Here is a 17,100-nt window from a genome sequence, read left to right as displayed (position 1 = left end):
TCCTCCTGTTTGCCTCTCTTGTCTATATCCCCTTGTGCACGAGGACACTGTCATCACACGGAGTTATCTTGTCTACCCCAAAATCTGCTGCCTCACCTCACACTAGACCATTTTGTGCATGTCCCTTCACCTGTGATGCCTTACTTTTTTTGTTATGTCTTAATTAAGATATACACTTGATAATTTATCAGATGTTTTGATTAGTTTTCTCTGTATTTAGTGTTAAGTGTCATTGGCATAAATTATACTAGCAACTTTTTTTATTTTTTTTCCTTAGTATTGCCATAGTCACTTCCAAAAAATCACAAAGGGAAAAATGTTCAAGAGTAAAAAGATGATGGCCTTTTTAATGAGGTAACTCTTGTATTTAAAATTTAACTCAGACTCAAAATTTGCGCAAACTCAAATTTGCTCTCTGAAATCCACAAATTCGTTCCTTCGCAAGAAATATTTTTGAAATGTTTGGAGATATAGGCTTACCAACTAAAAAGGGGGGGGGAATCAGATATTATACTGTTTAATGAAACGCCAGCAGAGATGACATCTGATAAAGACCTATAAATGTGTATGCTGTGAAAATGGATGCTGTATTTGTGATCATTGTGTATGGGAAGAAGAAATACCAATGAAGTCTCTGTGTATGGAGTCAAATTACACTTCCTCTCTCCTTGTCAATGTGTTGTGCTCGAGATGTCGGAGCTGATAGGAGTGGCTGGAAAATGTGAAGTCTGCTTCTCTCCTCCTCTTTCTACTCCTCCTCCCCCACCACCTCTCTAAAAATAGCTGGCAGAAAGAGAAGGCAGTGAAGTCGAGGCTCTATCTGTTGGGCTGCCAGTGGTTTCAACACTCCCACCACCAGCAAAAGGGAAAAGAGTCCTCTGAATCACACCTTTTTTATGCTAATTCTAATCTCAACTAGTGCTTGATATTACGTTTTTGCCAATAGACTTCTATGAATTTCTACCATTTGAATAAATTTAGCATTTTGAGGCTGTTATTTTGGAGCTCAGACACCAAAATTTTAATTCATTCATACACAAAATTTTCAAGGATCAAACCGTGAAATGTTCATGACACGCTACATTGATCCCCTGACCTCTGGCAACTCCACGTGTTTCACTTGCTAAAGACAGAAAGCCCCTAAAAACAAAGAAAGAAATGACAATAGCTGTAGGCCTCACATGAGAGCAACATCAGGACTAAACTCAAGCTTTTGCACATTTGAATGGTTCTAGCATATTTGTACAGCTCTATATTTTACACATACAGGCATATTATTTATGTAATATGTTATCTGTAGTCAGAAACTGCTTAAAAATATGTGTTAAAGATTGACAAAGAGCTCCAGAGTTCCCTCCCCCCCCCCCGGATTGTCCTCTGTCTTACACTCATTTAAAATCTGGACAATTATTGTAGCTAGAATAGATGTTGTGAATGATTTGGAAGCAAGAAGGCTCGTGTGAACAGCCAACAATGTTTCACACAGCAGACTCACCCCAAAAGTTCCTAGGCCATGGGAAAGCAGTGGAGCTAGTATGTTTTTTTGTGGGGGGTTTTTTGTTTTGTTTTTTTTTGTTTTTCTTTGGGGGGGGGGGAGTGCAGGATCTGTGGCTCACTGTATTGATTTACAACAATGGTGTTTGACTGTTGTAAAGGAACAAAGGAAGAACACTTTTGTACGCACACAAAAAAATAGAACATTAAGGGTCAGAAAAGGACGATCCAACAGCAGTGATTGAATCTAAAAACCTTTCTTTTAAACTCAGTGCCCACCATGTTTTACTGCAATAGCTGTTAAAGGGAATTGGATCTTTCATGAGGTTTTATAGAAATGACTAAAATGAGAATAAGTAAATGGAGGGATTTTTTTTATTTTTTTTTTAATAATTCATAGGCTTTATAGGAAGGTTAATCGCAGCTGGACTGATTTTTCTTCAGCTGTGTTGCCAGTTGTGCATCCACTAACCATAACCTAGACTTTATCAACCAGTGGGATGCATCCTTTGTCTCCCTCACGCTTTTCAAATGCTTGTCTTACAGTTTAGTTATGCTCAGGTTGCAAAATCTGAACTTGCAATATCTTTGCAAAAAGTCCACTGGTAGTTTTAGTTTCTTTACCTGTGATTACTTAAAGAGTTAGTGCAGAGAAGACAAGAATTAGCCTGTGATATTACCATGAGACCTTTTTATCAAGATTAGGGGGCTAAGAGGACTTGCTTAGATGCAGACCCATTTACAGCACTAGCCAATCAGGTGACAGGTAGCTACTAAGATGTCAGGCGCCTGAAGGGTAAAGTGTTCATTCAGGTCTCGACACTCTTTAGGACAAAGGACCGAAACCCAGATAAACAGGAAGGTAAGATGTGTTTGCAGTGCAGATGGTAGTGTTCGTTAGCTTGTTTGACACACCAGGGAGTAATGATGCTTACGTTGTTGTCTTTAAATATTTAATTTTTATAAAATCTTGAGTTTGTATTTTTGAAGTGAAGATAGGAGAAACCCTAATGAAGACAATCACTTCATATTGAAATATAACACATTTCAATGAAATGGGGTCTTTTTTTGTTTGTTTTCCTCCCCACTAAGCAGGTGAATTGGTCTGCTGATTTGTGTTGGCACCTAAATTTTTATTGGTGCTGAAAGTAGCAATGATTGTATCACTTCAGTTAATCTTCTGTCAGTGTAGAATTTCTGAGCTAGGGTTCATTGTTGTTATAGTATTTTTCTTTGAAGTCGAATTTGTCATCTTTCTGTGGATAGTGAAAGTGTCTGTGTTAACCAGAGGATTGGGGTCAGCAAGATAGCCACTGCTTTTAGGATCATCAGCAGGTTTTGTCTTAACCGGATTTGGCTGAGGAGCTGAATCAACTGTGTCCCAGGATTACAGGGATGACATTGGAGGAGAGTTTAGAGTCCCGAGGCCAGAACGTTGACAGCTTTGTCAGTCCCAGCCCATCATCTCAGCACCTTGGGGTTTCAGTAGTGCAGTGAAACTGCTGCTTTCTTGGTCTGTCTTGTTCCTTTCTTGATATCTGGACTCTTGATCCTTGCTCCGTTTTGTCAGTCAGTAGGGGGTATGTGTTTGGCCTGCATGGCCTAGTGTTTTTTTTTGTTTGTTTGTTTGTTTGTTTTAATGTATTTTTGCCTTGATTCTGAAGAAATGGTTATCAGCTGCTCATTGTGGCCAGATGTTTGCCCAAGGGTTTGCTGTCGTTTGGGAGGGGAGAGAGAACAAATTCAGCATCATCCTCAAAATTGTTATCTTAAGCCTAAAGTAGCTGCCTAGTGCTTGTTGCTAGGTAACAGTTTCAAGCTGGCGAGGACAAGTCTTGAGCTGTCTAGAAAGCGATTCCCTGAGACTTTGTCTGGGCCTCACAGATTGGATTTAAAAGATACTGTGTGATCCCCGGCTTTTCTGTAACTAACAAAATGATAACATGTCCATAAATACATTACAGAAGACAAAACGTAATTCCATTTTGGCCAGAATCACATGTAAATTTTGTGTACTAGCCAAAGTAATTTGTCAGCACCATATGTTTAATTCACATGTACTGTATTACAACTGACTGCGTTAATACTGTGTTTTTTTTTTGTTTTTTTTGTTTTGTTTTTAAAGCAGCATGCGAAATGTATGTTGAGCATCTCGTTGCTTGTCTCCTTCAGATCAGCAAGAGTCTAGGCGGCGGAGCGAAGCGCACCATTAGCTGAGGAAAATGAGTGAACTGGATCAGTTACGCCAGGAGGCTGAGCAGCTCAAGAACCAGATCAGAGTAAGTCCTTCAGTCCCCGAAGTAACCTGCATTTGTTTTCTTTAAGTAGATTTATAAATCCAAATAACATTTGTCAGTGACCTCCAGGTTTTACACTAGTAGTGATAATAGGGGTTATGTACTTTTTGGTTTGTCCTATTAAAGTGCTTCAATACATTTTTACAGGCTTTATCACCTGTAGCAGTACTGTAATGCATATTGTCACATGATCAAAATCAATGTACCATAAGCACCACTAACACTAGCAAACAAAAATAGCTGTGGGATGACAGTATTTCTGCATTGAGCCTCTACTACATTTTACATGACTGCTGTGGGCAAGAAGTTAAAGCTGCCTGCTAACGCTTGCTCAGGTTCCTCAGTAGCATCATTGCAGTGGGATGCCACTGAGCAGGAATCCAACTTGATTTACATTAATCTCACTTGTATTGCACCATAGTTTCTTATTATTTACTATTATTAAATGGATGTCGTCATTCCAGTGCATTTAAGATGTCAGACATTTATAGTGTAGTTAATTTTTTTTACAGAGTGCTTTAAAAGTAAGGAACCCCCAGACATGAAAGCATGCTATTTGCACATAAAAGATGACGTTCTAATTTTACTGGCTGCTTTTTTCAGGATGCCAGGAAAGCGTGTGCAGATGCTACCCTGTCTCAGGTAAGCGCTATAGTTGTTATGATGTTGACTTGACATAATTTATTATTTTGAAACTTAAATGAAGACAATCGGCTTGATGTTTGGTTGGAAGGTTTTAATACTTTGACTAATACATGATGGTCTCAAGGTGACTTTCTCTCTCATCTTGATCCTTTTTTAGATCACAGCTAACATTGACCCTGTTGGCCGAATTCAGATGCGCACTAGACGGACACTGAGGGGGCATCTGGCTAAAATCTATGCCATGCACTGGGGCTCTGACTCGAGGTAATCTCATTCAACTCCATTCTGTCCATTAACTAAATATTTTATCCCATCAGCCCCAACCCCCACTGCCTAAATGCAGGAAATGGATATAAAAGCTTGCTTGGCTGTCTTTGTGCTGCTTACTTCCTCCTGAGGGTCCTCTTCAAACCGTGGCATTCCACAGTAACTCACCCCACTCTGAATCCCAAAGCAAGTCTTTTGCAGTCTGTTATATTACCATGTACTCACGGTTGTAAAATTTTAACAGTGGTGTACTGTACTGGTGCACATGCACAATATTAACACACTCATTACCATGAATGGTTATTTCAGGTGCATCACTGTATCTTGGAGTGCTTCTACTGTGCTGTGCCTGTGTTTGTGTGCACTGGGGGTGTGGTATGTGGGTAGGGAAAATACTCAAAATGGAGTCAGTCTTTGTTAAAAACAAGTGTTGAGCCTCGTAGCCATGGCAGATGAAGCAATAGTCCTCACTTCAGAAAGTGTATTCCCCAGAGCTGTACACACCTCTCACCTCAGCAATCAACAAGTTAATCACTGTGGCGCTGCCGTGCGTCAGTCCACAGAGAGACCACTGCAAAGTGCTCATTCATCTCATCACCCTGCTGGTCTTATAAGTAAGAAAAAAAATCTAACACGGTGTTTTCACCGTAAGAGCTTACTATTTGTTGAATCTCAATGTTTTATCCTCAAGAGGTGTTTGTGGGATTTTACCCAATCAAAAAGATGTTTTGAGCTGCAGTCTAGGCTAGAGTTGGTTCTTCACGTGCCAGACTAGGGTGAATTTTCTACACTTAGAGAAAGAAAGCCTTCCCTTACTTTCATTTACCAGCCAATAATGTGTAATTTTTCAGCATGCAGTCCTCAGTATATTATGAATCTGTTATAAAACACCAACAGTCTGTAAGACAAAGTTTAATATAAGGAATATGATGCTAAATCCCAGAAATAGCATGAATATTTTTTTCAAAAGCCTAAATGCATCTCAAAAATGTAAGTTTTTTTTCTCAAAATATTAAGGCATTAGACGTTCTTAGAATAACACCTGAGTTATTAATTTAGAGCTAATTCATCCCCGTATATTTTCTTTCTTTTTGTCAGTGCATGTGAGAACACAAAGCACTGGTTTCATGTTGAAAATAAAGTAATTTGTTAAACAACTTTAAAGTAGAAGTTTGTACTGACTTCAACAAAGCAATTTGCGTTTTTTTGATGAAATATCCTGAGTACTCAAATGTGACTAACTCGTCCCACGAGAGGATCCTCAAACACATTACCTAAACACATGTTGGATCATTTTGTTGTTTTATGTAAAACATCTGTATTAGCCATCTATATTAGGCTCTTTCTTATTGCTGCTCATTGCATTTTCAGACCTCCTATTATATCATATCAGACAACCACAAAAGTGTATCTTATGAGAATGAGGTGTGGGTACATGACTGGGAAGCCATGAAAACGAAGTTGTTCATAAAGAGTACTAAAAAATTGCCAAACACGTGCACTTTGCTGCATGCGCTTGTCTGCCAGTTGACATGTACTCTGACCCGAAGAACTATGAGCTTCACAATTGGTAACTTTTAAATAGTTTCAGTGTTTTCTTTAAAAACCACGTTTTTGCCTTTGAAAATATTGGTGCCTTCTTCTCAACCCTCAGAACTCTGAGCTGCTTTCAAGTTAGGGCAAAGTCTTGTGTTGCAGTCTAACACACTCAGTGTCACAGCCTGATCTGAAGCTAACATTTTTTTCCCAGATCAAATGTGGTCATTTTTAAGACCAAGAAGCTGGTAATTATTTTTTTCCTAGACTAGAATTCCCAGCACAAACCTTTCGGTCCCCGACTTATTATCTGCTGGTGTGCGTATGTGAGTGTATTCCTGCCAGCACAGTAGTTAAGATTTCCATATTCCCAGCAGTCATTGGTGTGTTCACTCTTTTTTTTTTTTTTTTTTTTTCTCCCCTCCTGGTCCTGTGTGCATTGGGACAATCACTGTGGTTACTCCTGTTGGGTTCACCCAGATAGCAGAGCAGTCACAGAGGTACTGAGGAGCTTTGTCTTGAAAGCAAAAACTGGAATATATCTCAGTGGGGTTTTTGTTTGTTTGTTTTAAAGATGCTCTTCTAAACATACTTGAAAGTATTGGTGTAATTCAGCTGCTAGATCAGTCCAGTTGGGATTAGCACCATCCATTCTGCATGTAAAATTATGTAAATGTATTTAAGACGGGTATCACAAGCTTTTTCATTTGTTTGGTTGCTTATGGATATATTTTTATCTGTCTAGAAAATGTCTATTCACTTGCTCAACAGTGCAACACTTAGCTTCCATGATGGTTCTTGAACAAGCCCCCCCGAATCTCACCACCCACATAATTTACACAGTAAATTGAATCATGTGACCTGCATTGGTTTCTATTTTTTGTCCTGTTTGCTCACAGGAAAGTGACAGCACTGGCAACACTACTAAACATGGTTAAGTGATATCTTTCCTATTGTGTTGGCTCTGAAATGATGGCTCATTGTTACCCCTAATTCCTAAAGCGCAACAAAAATATGGATGCAATAAATTGGAAATGCCTTCAAAAAGTAAATCTAAACTATCTGTCTAAATACCATCTGAAATGTTCCGTTCTATCACTTCAAACCCCTTTAATATAGAATAAAAATGTTCAAGTAAGACAAGCCACATCCTCGCGTACTGTGTGGTAAGCAGTGTTTTTGTATTGTGAAGGTCACGGATAAACATTTTCTGGGTAAAACTCTACTATATATACACATATGCATCACACTCTGCTATTTCAAATTGATGACAGTCTTTCCCTTTATTAATCTCTTCTTTCTTTTCACCAGGCTTTTGGTCAGTGCTTCCCAGGATGGCAAACTCATTATTTGGGACAGCTACACCACAAACAAGGTAACTGAAACAATTTAAATGGTCAGTAATTTGGGGTGCTTTTTTAAGTTCCTGGTGTTTAACCAGTGAAATGTACAAAGAAAGACACACATCCTCTCTTACGTTGGTATGGGAGGTTTTTTTTTTTCCTTGTGGTTTGATCAGTGAGCAATACGTTCTAATAATATTTTAAAACTGATAACACCAAAACACCGTGAAATGATGACATGATGTCATAAAATGTCACGTAGTTGGTTAGCTTGTTCAAAAACCAGAAAGCTAAAACAAAACTTCTGTTGACCCAGAGCTAACCATCCTTTAATCTTGAGCTGTAAACACAGACGGGCAGAAGATTTTAGATGTCACCAGGACATATAAAACCCAGAAAAACACAATAAAGTGGGGCTAGGAGATCTGATGAGGTCGGGGTAGTCTAAACATAAGATGTGTACAGTCATCCTTCACCAAATTTCCAAATGAACTGTTGTCTTTTCCCTTTCATCCAAGATCAAGTCAGAATAGAAATAATGATAACTCCCAGACTTCCATTTGCAAAAGGTTAAGTTCATTGTAATACAATTCACAAGTGTTTTGTGTCAAGTAATGCTATTTATAGTGAATACTGTGCCCTTGAAATGTTAAGTTAATACTGCAGACAGACTTTGTCACATGCCTGCCCCTTCTCCCTCTCTTCCATCTGTCACTGCATACTATCTAATATTAAATCTTGCTCCTCTCCTTCAGGTCCATGCCATCCCGTTGCGCTCCTCCTGGGTGATGACGTGCGCCTATGCCCCTTCTGGGAACTATGTTGCCTGTGGTGGCCTGGACAACATCTGCTCAATCTACAACCTGAAGACCCGTGAAGGAAATGTGCGCGTAAGCCGCGAGCTGGCCGGACACACAGGTAGGCAGGATGCTTCCATTAGCTTGTACCCATTTACCTGTCAGTCCCAGGATGTTGGGAAAAGTCTCCTGTTCAGAGACACAAATCCCTCAAGGGTTATGTCAGAAAGGGCATCTGGCGTAAAAATCTGACAAGTGAAACATGTGGCCGTACCTGCTGCAGCAACCCCTTGTGAAAGAGTGCAGCCCAAAGTAGCTTTGATTTGTCAGCGTTCTGCAATCTGTGACAAGGGCAGTATAGGTCATGGCAGGACTCAAGTCACTTGATTTTTAAGACTGCATTCCTCATTTAGGTTTCAATTTGGCCCTCCGTTTGAGTAGATGGAAGTTCATATTTCTCACTTTTTTTTTTTTTTTTTTTTTTTTTTTTTTTTGTTGCTTGGGCTTAAATATGTTTGTGAGACTGGTAGTTTCATCTTGTGAGTCTGATTCTGTCGGTGTGTGGTCATGGTAACATGCTTTTGAATATTTGGCAAGTCTTTTGTCAAAGCAAGACTTTGCAGCCATATAGGATGTAGCCATACAAGTGTGTGTATGTATGCATATATTTATACATACATAAGTCCTTCTATAAACAACCAGTCGGTTATAAGCCATTATGTTGCTAAGGTAGCCCTTATATAATCGTGGAAGCCCAGTTCTTTTTTTTTTTTCAGATCCAAAAGATACTAGTCATATTGTGCATCTGTCTTCATTGTGTCATATACCAGCTCAAGCTAATGAAAGTGTTGAGCTCTTGGGCGCGGAGCATTCATCTGATCAGTGTCACATGATGCAGGAAGTGTGTCAGCATTTTAGTTCCAGTTCCTTCGCTATTGGGAGGGGTTTATAAACTCTGCCAACTAGTAAAGGAAGAATTATGGAAGCAAGTCATGAACCAGGAGATGCCCTACAGCTTTTTCTTTTCTTTTTTTATCTGGTTGTGAATTAGTCAATTCATCTCCCCCACATCCAGCTCACATAACATTCTCTGAGGGTGGGATGATGATTTGGGATGAGATTTCTTTCTCTGTGCATAGTATAAGGGGAGGAAACTTGTCTTATAGCTCTGCAAAATAATATATCATATTATAGTTTTTGATTCAGTTTCTTTCACTCTTCTCAGGTTACCTGTCTTGCTGTCGCTTCCTGGATGACAACCAGATTGTCACCAGCTCTGGAGACACCACCTGGTGAGTTGGGATATTGCACCCACTGCAATCAGTTCAATCAAGTACACTTTTTTTTTTTCTTTTAAACAGTTGGGTCAGAATTTCAACCTGTCAAGAGCTTCAATATTTTACTGGTTTCAGGGCCATCACATTGGCCTGTAAGTTCTTTAGGTTGTCTACAATATTTATGGAAATACAAGTGTTCCTAATTTCATACACTCGTGTAGTGCTTTCTGCTAGAGAGCTACTGTTTAAATACAAGGTGGCTAATTAATACATCTTTCTGGGCTAGATTCTGCTCATAGGTCAACAGTCACTCTGCAGAGTAAATGACAGTAAATCATCTTTGCGTTTTCTTGCAGTGCTCTGTGGGACATTGAGACTGGCCAGCAGACAACTACTTTTGCTGGTCACACCGGCGATGTCATGAGTCTCTCGCTGGCGCCCGACACCAGGCTGTTTGTGTCTGGAGCCTGTGATGCCTCGGCCAAGCTCTGGGATATCAGAGAAGGAATGTGCCGACAGACCTTCACTGGCCACGAGTCGGACATCAATGCCATCTGCGTAAGGATACAAACAGAAACCTTATATACTAGTCATGTCAGGGTGTCAAGTCTTAAAGCCACTCAGCAGATTACAGTCAGATCTGTCAGCAAGTCTGGGGTTCTTGAGCAAGTCGAGTAAAATGACTGGATGACTTGGCTCTGTTTGTGTTGACCTTTTTGCTACGTTTAACTTTAAAGCTCTTTCTAAAAAGGCTGAGACAGAGCAATTTGAAAAAACAATTAACGCTAACTGTTGAGACTTTGTTTTAAATGAACGATCTTGATTTCATAGTACATAGTAGTACTGCAAGTAGTATTCAGTATGCTTTGCTCTAAAAGTGATGACTAGACGGACTGAAAACAGATTTGGTATGTGATATCTGCCCTTAAGTGTAAATAATTAGCTTCACTCTGAAAAATCGCACAAAAGTAAGAATACTTTAGATTCCCCTGCCCTTTGTTACAGTTCTTCCCTAATGGCAACGCATTTGCCACGGGCTCAGATGACGCTACCTGCCGGCTGTTTGACCTGCGTGCTGACCAGGAGCTGATGGTTTACTCACATGATAATATCATCTGCGGCATCACCTCTGTCGCATTCTCTAAGAGTGGCCGCCTACTGCTGGCTGGCTATGACGATTTCAACTGCAACGTCTGGGACACTTTGAAGGCCGACCGTGCAGGTAGGCACCATACGGAGCAAAAGACTGGAGCTGTGTGAATGTGATTATACTTCACTATAATTTGAAATATTCACATTATGAAGCCTTTAAGGAAAAAACAAAACCTAAAATTATTATTGCTGATGATTTGATTCACTGCTGATGCCGAGTTGCCAATATGCCATGAAGTCAATATTTCCACATGTGCTGCATTAGAGTGGCAGCACTTAAAAGGGTAAGGTCAGGACTCCTCATTCACAATATGGAGGTACCTGTTGTGGCATTGCTTCAGTTTCAGAAATATTTGCAATTAAAATTTTCTGATGTCGAGCATTATTCTATGAAAGTAGCCGGCATGCTAACAGCACTTTTGCAACTTTGCTGGTGTGGCCAGTACCTACACAAACTTGTCAGTTGGTCTTTTACAGTTAGTTCTTGTTGAAGAGTCAGTAATCACCATTGTATTGACATATTCACCGTGTGTAGCAATAAAGTGATTTAAATAGTTTTAAGTTGTTATTATCACTAGATCAGGCTGTGTGGCAAACAGAAGATTTGTCTTGGCGTCATAAATTTTTGTAGTTTGTTGAAGTTACTGCAACTGTTAGTGAAAACACTGATAGGAGTATGTTTGTTCTTTTGTTGTGTTGCATTAAAAGTAGCATTTGTCTTACAGCTTATACAGCTGCATCTATTCTGAGGGTTTTAGTTCTGTCAACATGGCGGTGAAGAGTTCACTGTGTGGTAGTTGTCAGGGAATGATGGATATGTTCAAGCTACCAAATAACCTTATAGCCTGCAGACACTGTTGAGGAGCTGCTATAAAGGGAGACACTATCATAAGGCCGTTCTGGGGAAACTAGGAAGAGAGTGTATTAAAATGCCTATTAGAAATGACTTTGACTATTAAACCTAACACTATTGGTGCAAACCAGAGACGCGTCAGCATAAATGCACTACTCCTGCGCAATGCTTTACTTGTGAAGGTAGATGCTAATCTGGTCTAATTGCACTTGCACATTGTCCCTGTGAAACCTGACGAGTTTAAGCAGAGTGGGAATAAATATTTTGTAGCCAAATGTGCAACGTGTAACATGTTTGTTATTAGTGTATCATATGTCTGTATCGATGTGTATCTGCAGTCTTGGTTAAGCATGTTTGGCTTTATGTGAATACTTTGTGGAGTAATATTTCCCCATTAAAGATCTGAAGCCAAACTGTAGCCCAAGGCCAATAGTAAGCAGCTGAGAGAGGAGAATCATCCCCTGTTCGAGTAGTGAAGAGCCCCCGTGGAGGCATGAATACTTGATCTATTGACTGCATACTTGATCTATTGACTGCATAGTGGGATCTATTGAGTGAGCCAACATCTTAGCAGACATTTTTTCTTTTTGAAATATATCGATCCACTGGTGTATGGAGTATTGATTATCAGTATATTGGGTCAGCATCAGCCTTTACTAACTGGTTTATAGCCTACTCTGCACTTTATGGTTTAAAACAAGTTTCATCTTGCCCTCTTTCACCTTTTTCTAAAGTGTTTCATCATGTAATCAGTTTCCAAACCTGCATCTTTATTCTCGAGTCTATGTTAGCCTGCAGTACCCGTCAGACAGAGCAGGTTTGGTGCCTTGTCTCATCCTCTGCTGTCTTGGCAGGTGTCCTGGCCGGTCATGATAACCGGGTGAGCTGCTTGGGTGTGACTGACGATGGCATGGCAGTGGCAACAGGGTCCTGGGACAGCTTCCTCAAGATCTGGAACTAGAGTCTGAAGGTAGGTGTTAGCACCAGCGCCTCAGAGTTCATCTTTACTGCCATCTGGGGGTTTAGATTGAAACTGCAGGCACCGGCTTAAATGATTTTAGTTTTGTGCACATTCAGTAACTTTGCAGAATAATAACAATAAAATGTTTGTTTTTTCCAGATGGCATCCGGACTCCAAAGTTGAGTGGAAGACCATTCCAACATCACGATGTTCAATTTTATTGCATATCCAATCTTTTCGAAAACACACCATGATACTGACTCCAAACACCCCCTCCAAAAAACTATCAAGGGCAAAAATTCTCTCTCTCTCTCTGTCTCCTTCTCATTTAAAAGAGCACAATTGTCTGTCACTCATTAAGCTACAAAAAAAGAAAAGAAAAAAAAAAGCTTGGGGAATTTAGTGCTTTCAGAGTGGAACTGAGGGGGAAATTGTGCATTCCTCCTACGACCATGGTCTGGTATTGTTATAACTGAAAATACAAAAACCCTACCACCGCTGCCGCCACCACCATCACCAAGCGAAATGTGTCCTGCGTCCTCATTATGCACAGGTCTGAGTGAAGGTTATTACATGGCAGTGATCTAACTTTTGATAGCTTTTTGACCATGTTTATTTTTGTTTCTTTGTTTTGTTTTTCTGTTTAGCTGAAGAGGTAGATCAGTGAACTGTCAGTTAATGTTTAAAATGAGGATCAAAGCTTTTATTTCCTAGTCTTTACACATTTTTAGAGAATGTTTTTAAGTTGGGAAAAATAAAAGAATCTCCAGATCGCATCATTTTAAATCCAGCTTTATCCCACCGGAGAACAAAGCGAGAGAATTCAGCTTCAACAGGGAGTCCTCAAAGCCACTTCTGGCCCTTCTGTATATTTAGCCCCGTAATACTTTTACTGTCTTTTGTTTGGGTTTTTTTTTTTTTTTTTTGTTTGTTTGTTTGTTTGTTTGTCCCACACCACACCCCAGTGTAGTCCACAAATCTGTTTGCACAAAAAATTAAACTTTGCATATATACTGTCTAAAGGAAAAAAAGTTAATTAACCAAGCACATGCTGTTTATGATGACGAATGCTCGTTTTTAAAACGGACAACAACAACAACAAAAAAAAAAGAAACCCAAACATTTTAACCATTCTTACACCTTTTTGTCTGGCAACAATGTAGAATAAAGATTAACCCATCAGATCATAATCCACCCTGCCCCTCGTTTTGTTTTGGTTTGTTTTCTGTTCATGCCCTCCCCTCCTTATCCTTTGTTTTTCCCCTGGTTTCTGTTGCCCGTGGTTGGGACCGGTGATGTGATTTGGTCAGGTAGAGAGTACCTCCACTTTAGCCCGGTTGCAATCCGGACGTTTTCTCTTTTAACAGAGGTGCCCATTCCGTGCTTGGAAATGCAGTTACTACTCTGTGAATGACATGTTGTATAAATCAATGTTTGAAAATAATGATATTGAAACTTTTTAAGTTAAAAACGAAAAAAAATTTTTTTTGGTTGTCTGCCATGGGTGGGTTATCTCTTAGAATCGCATGCTGTAGAATTGCTTAAAAGGTGCATATGAAATTAAGTCCTTTTGATGTTTTTCTTTGAGAAAATAACCTGTTGAATATATCAATACGATGGTATTTATATTTTTCTTTTTCCCTTTTTTTTTTTTTTTTTTTTTTTTTTTCTCCTCTTTGTTTTTGGCTACTCCGTGCATACACGATTCAACTAAAATGTCAAAGCTATGCACTCGAGAAGCAAACCCTGCGACATTAACGGTTACTTGGTCCATACTTGGGAGGGATTCCACAAAAATTAAAGTAATGTAAGTGTTTAAATTGTACACACATACATGCGTACATTCATTCACGTAAACATACACAATCTCCAATGGAACAAAATAAAATTTTCATTCCTTCTGTAGCAAACGAAATTCCATTTACAAAGGAAAACATTTTATAACAGGTTTTTTCTGTCCTTTAATAAAAAAAAAACGGGAAAAAAAAATCTTGCAGCATCTGAATGGCAGAAGTTTCTGTTGTTCCCTTCTTGTAAACAAACGCTCTTTCTTTAGCAGTAGTGACATTTTTTCCATTCTGTTTTTTCTCTGCGACATTCTGTACAAAAAAAAATGTGCTGTAATTGTGCGTTAGGCCTGGAGTTGGCAAAAAATAAAACAAAATAAAAAAAATATTACAAATTAATTAAATTCCCTTTCCTTTTTCTCTCTTTCTCTATCAAATAACTGTAGAGCTCTGCACCCCCACTGTTCCCTTTTCACCTTTTGTATTTAATTTTAAAGTCAGTCAGTGTACAACCGAAAGCTGGATGCAAGATAGAAACTATATTAAAATGTACTGTTATTTAAGATGTAATAAAAAGCAGTTTGAGATGACCTACTGTGTTGAGTGTGATTCACTTAGAGCATTTCCCACTGAAGCTAGAATGTTGCAGACTGTTTGGTTTCCTTGTAATTATGTTCAAGTCAATAAACAATTTCTTATCCACTGTTGAATCAGCCTGCCTCTTCTGTACAGTCATTAACGCACTCACTTAACTCTTTTTGTTCATCAGCACTTACAATGAGTGTGAAGGCACCTTCTTGTAGTGCCACTCTGAGTGTGAAGACTAAAAATGAAATTGCAGACTGACTATTCCCAGCTTGAGTAACAGCAGCATATGTGTCCACGCTTGCTGAAAACATCAGCGTAATTATACACGCCAATCTTAACTGGCGTGCCTTGCTAAAGAGCATTTCCCTCAGTGTTAGCAGTTTGCATATTGCTTACTCGGTATATTCTCACACTTGCTGATCCCTGCTTCACCGATGGATGATCAGAGTCCTTTCTAATGATGTACATGCTTTGGTAATAATCCTTGATGTTTACTGCCCTCTACTGGGCAGACATCTGAAATACAAATACAGATTATTTTGTGTGGATGTGGCAGAGAATGCATGACCATGAGCAAGTAGCTTTCCTTCTAGATGGTCAGCACATCTGTAACAACTCCAAAGAAATTACCGAGTCTGGTCTTTCTGATGACATGTAGAACTTGATAAACAAGTGGCAAAAATAAAGATAAAAAAAAACACTACATCAAAATGTACTGATTCAGCCTCTTGGGTAAAATCACTTTTTTTAAGAGCTTTGTTTTTTCAAATTTGCTGTATTTCCTGTTACTAGAGTCGTGGGAGGAGGGGGAGATCTAAAATTGGAAGTAGTGGCTCAGGGTGGGGGAAAAAAAATCACACCCCACAATAATTTCTGTTGTAATCTCCAGCATTTTCTTTATGTACAGGCTGTGATCAGCTGAAGTGTGTTGCTGCTGAGGTTTACTGCTCTTTGTGGATTTACACAGCTGAATTCAAGCAAATGTTTCACAAGCTGTCTTGGCTGATTTCCATGGTATACTGTTTATACTGTCTTTTTACTACACAGCACACAGTTGGTATAAAGATTCAGTAAATGAATCGAAGCTTAATCGCTTACATCTAAATTCATCTCTGCTACACTTGATGTACCCTTGATGTAATCTCTGACCATGAACACTACAGTCACTGTGGTGTTAAGTCCAAAGCAGTGCTTTACTTTAAATTCACCACAGAACAGCGAGCCAACCTCTTTATATGCACTAAGCAGCTCAGTCTTCGAATAACACACAGTAGGCTATACACCATAACTTACCATCATATACGGACCCAATATGTGATGAAAATGATGATCTTTAAATCTGGTGTCACTGAGCAGTTCTTACCTTTAAATCTAACGTTTCTTCTGCCTCCCATCCTGTCTTTCTTATCTTTCTCCTTCTCTGAGGTTTCTTTGCTTCTTTCTTTTCACTCCCTGGGAAATGCAGCAGCTGAACCTTTAGCTGGCAACACACCGTGAGTCAAACTGCATACAAACGGCTTGTGTGTGTGCTGATATCTGTCCAGCTGTTAGAAATGTTGCATTTGAAATGACCTGCTGCAGCATGTGTCTCTGTAGTGCGAACTAGATCCTGAAGTACAACACAGGCTCCACTTTAGCCACTGGTAAGTATAGTGCTGTGAATGATGCATAAATAATATGTTGTTGTTTTTTGTATTTTATCTCTGCATATGTGATAAGCTCCGGTGATGGCTACACCAACAGCATTGTCTTTTCTGTGTTATTGTTCCCTCCATTTAGGCTCAATGATGTTTGATGGAAATAAAAACTTCCCTCAAACATGTTAAACCTAAGTAACATAAAGTTAGGTAAAGTAATGTGAATTCTAGTATTTGTACTCCGTTATTTCCCACCTCTGTAAAGTTGTACTGTTTGACTGAAGCACACTGAAGTGTGTAACAATTGCCACAGTATTCTTTATTTTTTGTTTTTGTGCAAAAGTCTTGAGCCACACCTCATTTCTTCATATTTTTCTAAGAAAATGGGAAATGGGTGCAGCGATTTTTGAAACATGTTTCAAACATACACGGAAATAAGGCAAAACCGGAGTTTGTACAATTCTAA

The 17,100-nt window shown here is 39.2% G+C and overlaps 1 protein-coding gene across 3 annotated transcripts in view; it reads left to right on the top strand.

The window, feature by feature from the left end:
- The window catches only part of gnb1a (guanine nucleotide binding protein (G protein), beta polypeptide 1a), a 30,429-nt gene extending 15,317 nt beyond the window's left edge, over positions 1–15,112 (top strand). Inside the window, exons 1-11 of one of the 3 annotated variants that reach the window (XM_042227115.1) lie at positions 1,940–2,356; positions 3,667–3,773; positions 4,395–4,433; positions 4,594–4,700; positions 7,551–7,614; positions 8,338–8,500; positions 9,605–9,671; positions 10,013–10,214; positions 10,662–10,878; positions 12,516–12,631; positions 12,782–15,112. In XM_042227115.1, the coding sequence (XP_042083049.1) occupies positions 3,717–3,773; positions 4,395–4,433; positions 4,594–4,700; positions 7,551–7,614; positions 8,338–8,500; positions 9,605–9,671; positions 10,013–10,214; positions 10,662–10,878; positions 12,516–12,622 (1,023 nt within the window). In that variant the 5' untranslated portion in view covers positions 1,940–2,356; positions 3,667–3,716 and the 3' untranslated portion in view covers positions 12,623–12,631; positions 12,782–15,112. Of the gene's footprint in view, positions 1–1,939; positions 2,357–2,417; positions 3,075–3,666; positions 3,774–4,394; positions 4,434–4,593; positions 4,701–7,550; positions 7,615–8,337; positions 8,501–9,604; positions 9,672–10,012; positions 10,215–10,661; positions 10,879–12,515; positions 12,632–12,781 lie in introns of those variants that run through there. The other 2 variants (XM_042227116.1, XM_005938125.3) reach the window with 2 other exon arrangements.
- Positions 15,113–17,100: the final 1,988 nt, after the last annotated feature.

The sequence above is a fragment of the Haplochromis burtoni genome, unplaced genomic scaffold (assembly GCF_018398535.1).
Source record: "Haplochromis burtoni strain Fernald_Lab_line unplaced genomic scaffold, NCSU_Asbu1 Contig_244, whole genome shotgun sequence".
NCBI lineage: Eukaryota > Metazoa > Chordata > Actinopteri > Cichliformes > Cichlidae > Haplochromis > Haplochromis burtoni.
The sequence above is the reverse complement of the archived record's forward strand: the minus strand, read 5'-3'. Positions and strand labels throughout refer to the sequence as shown.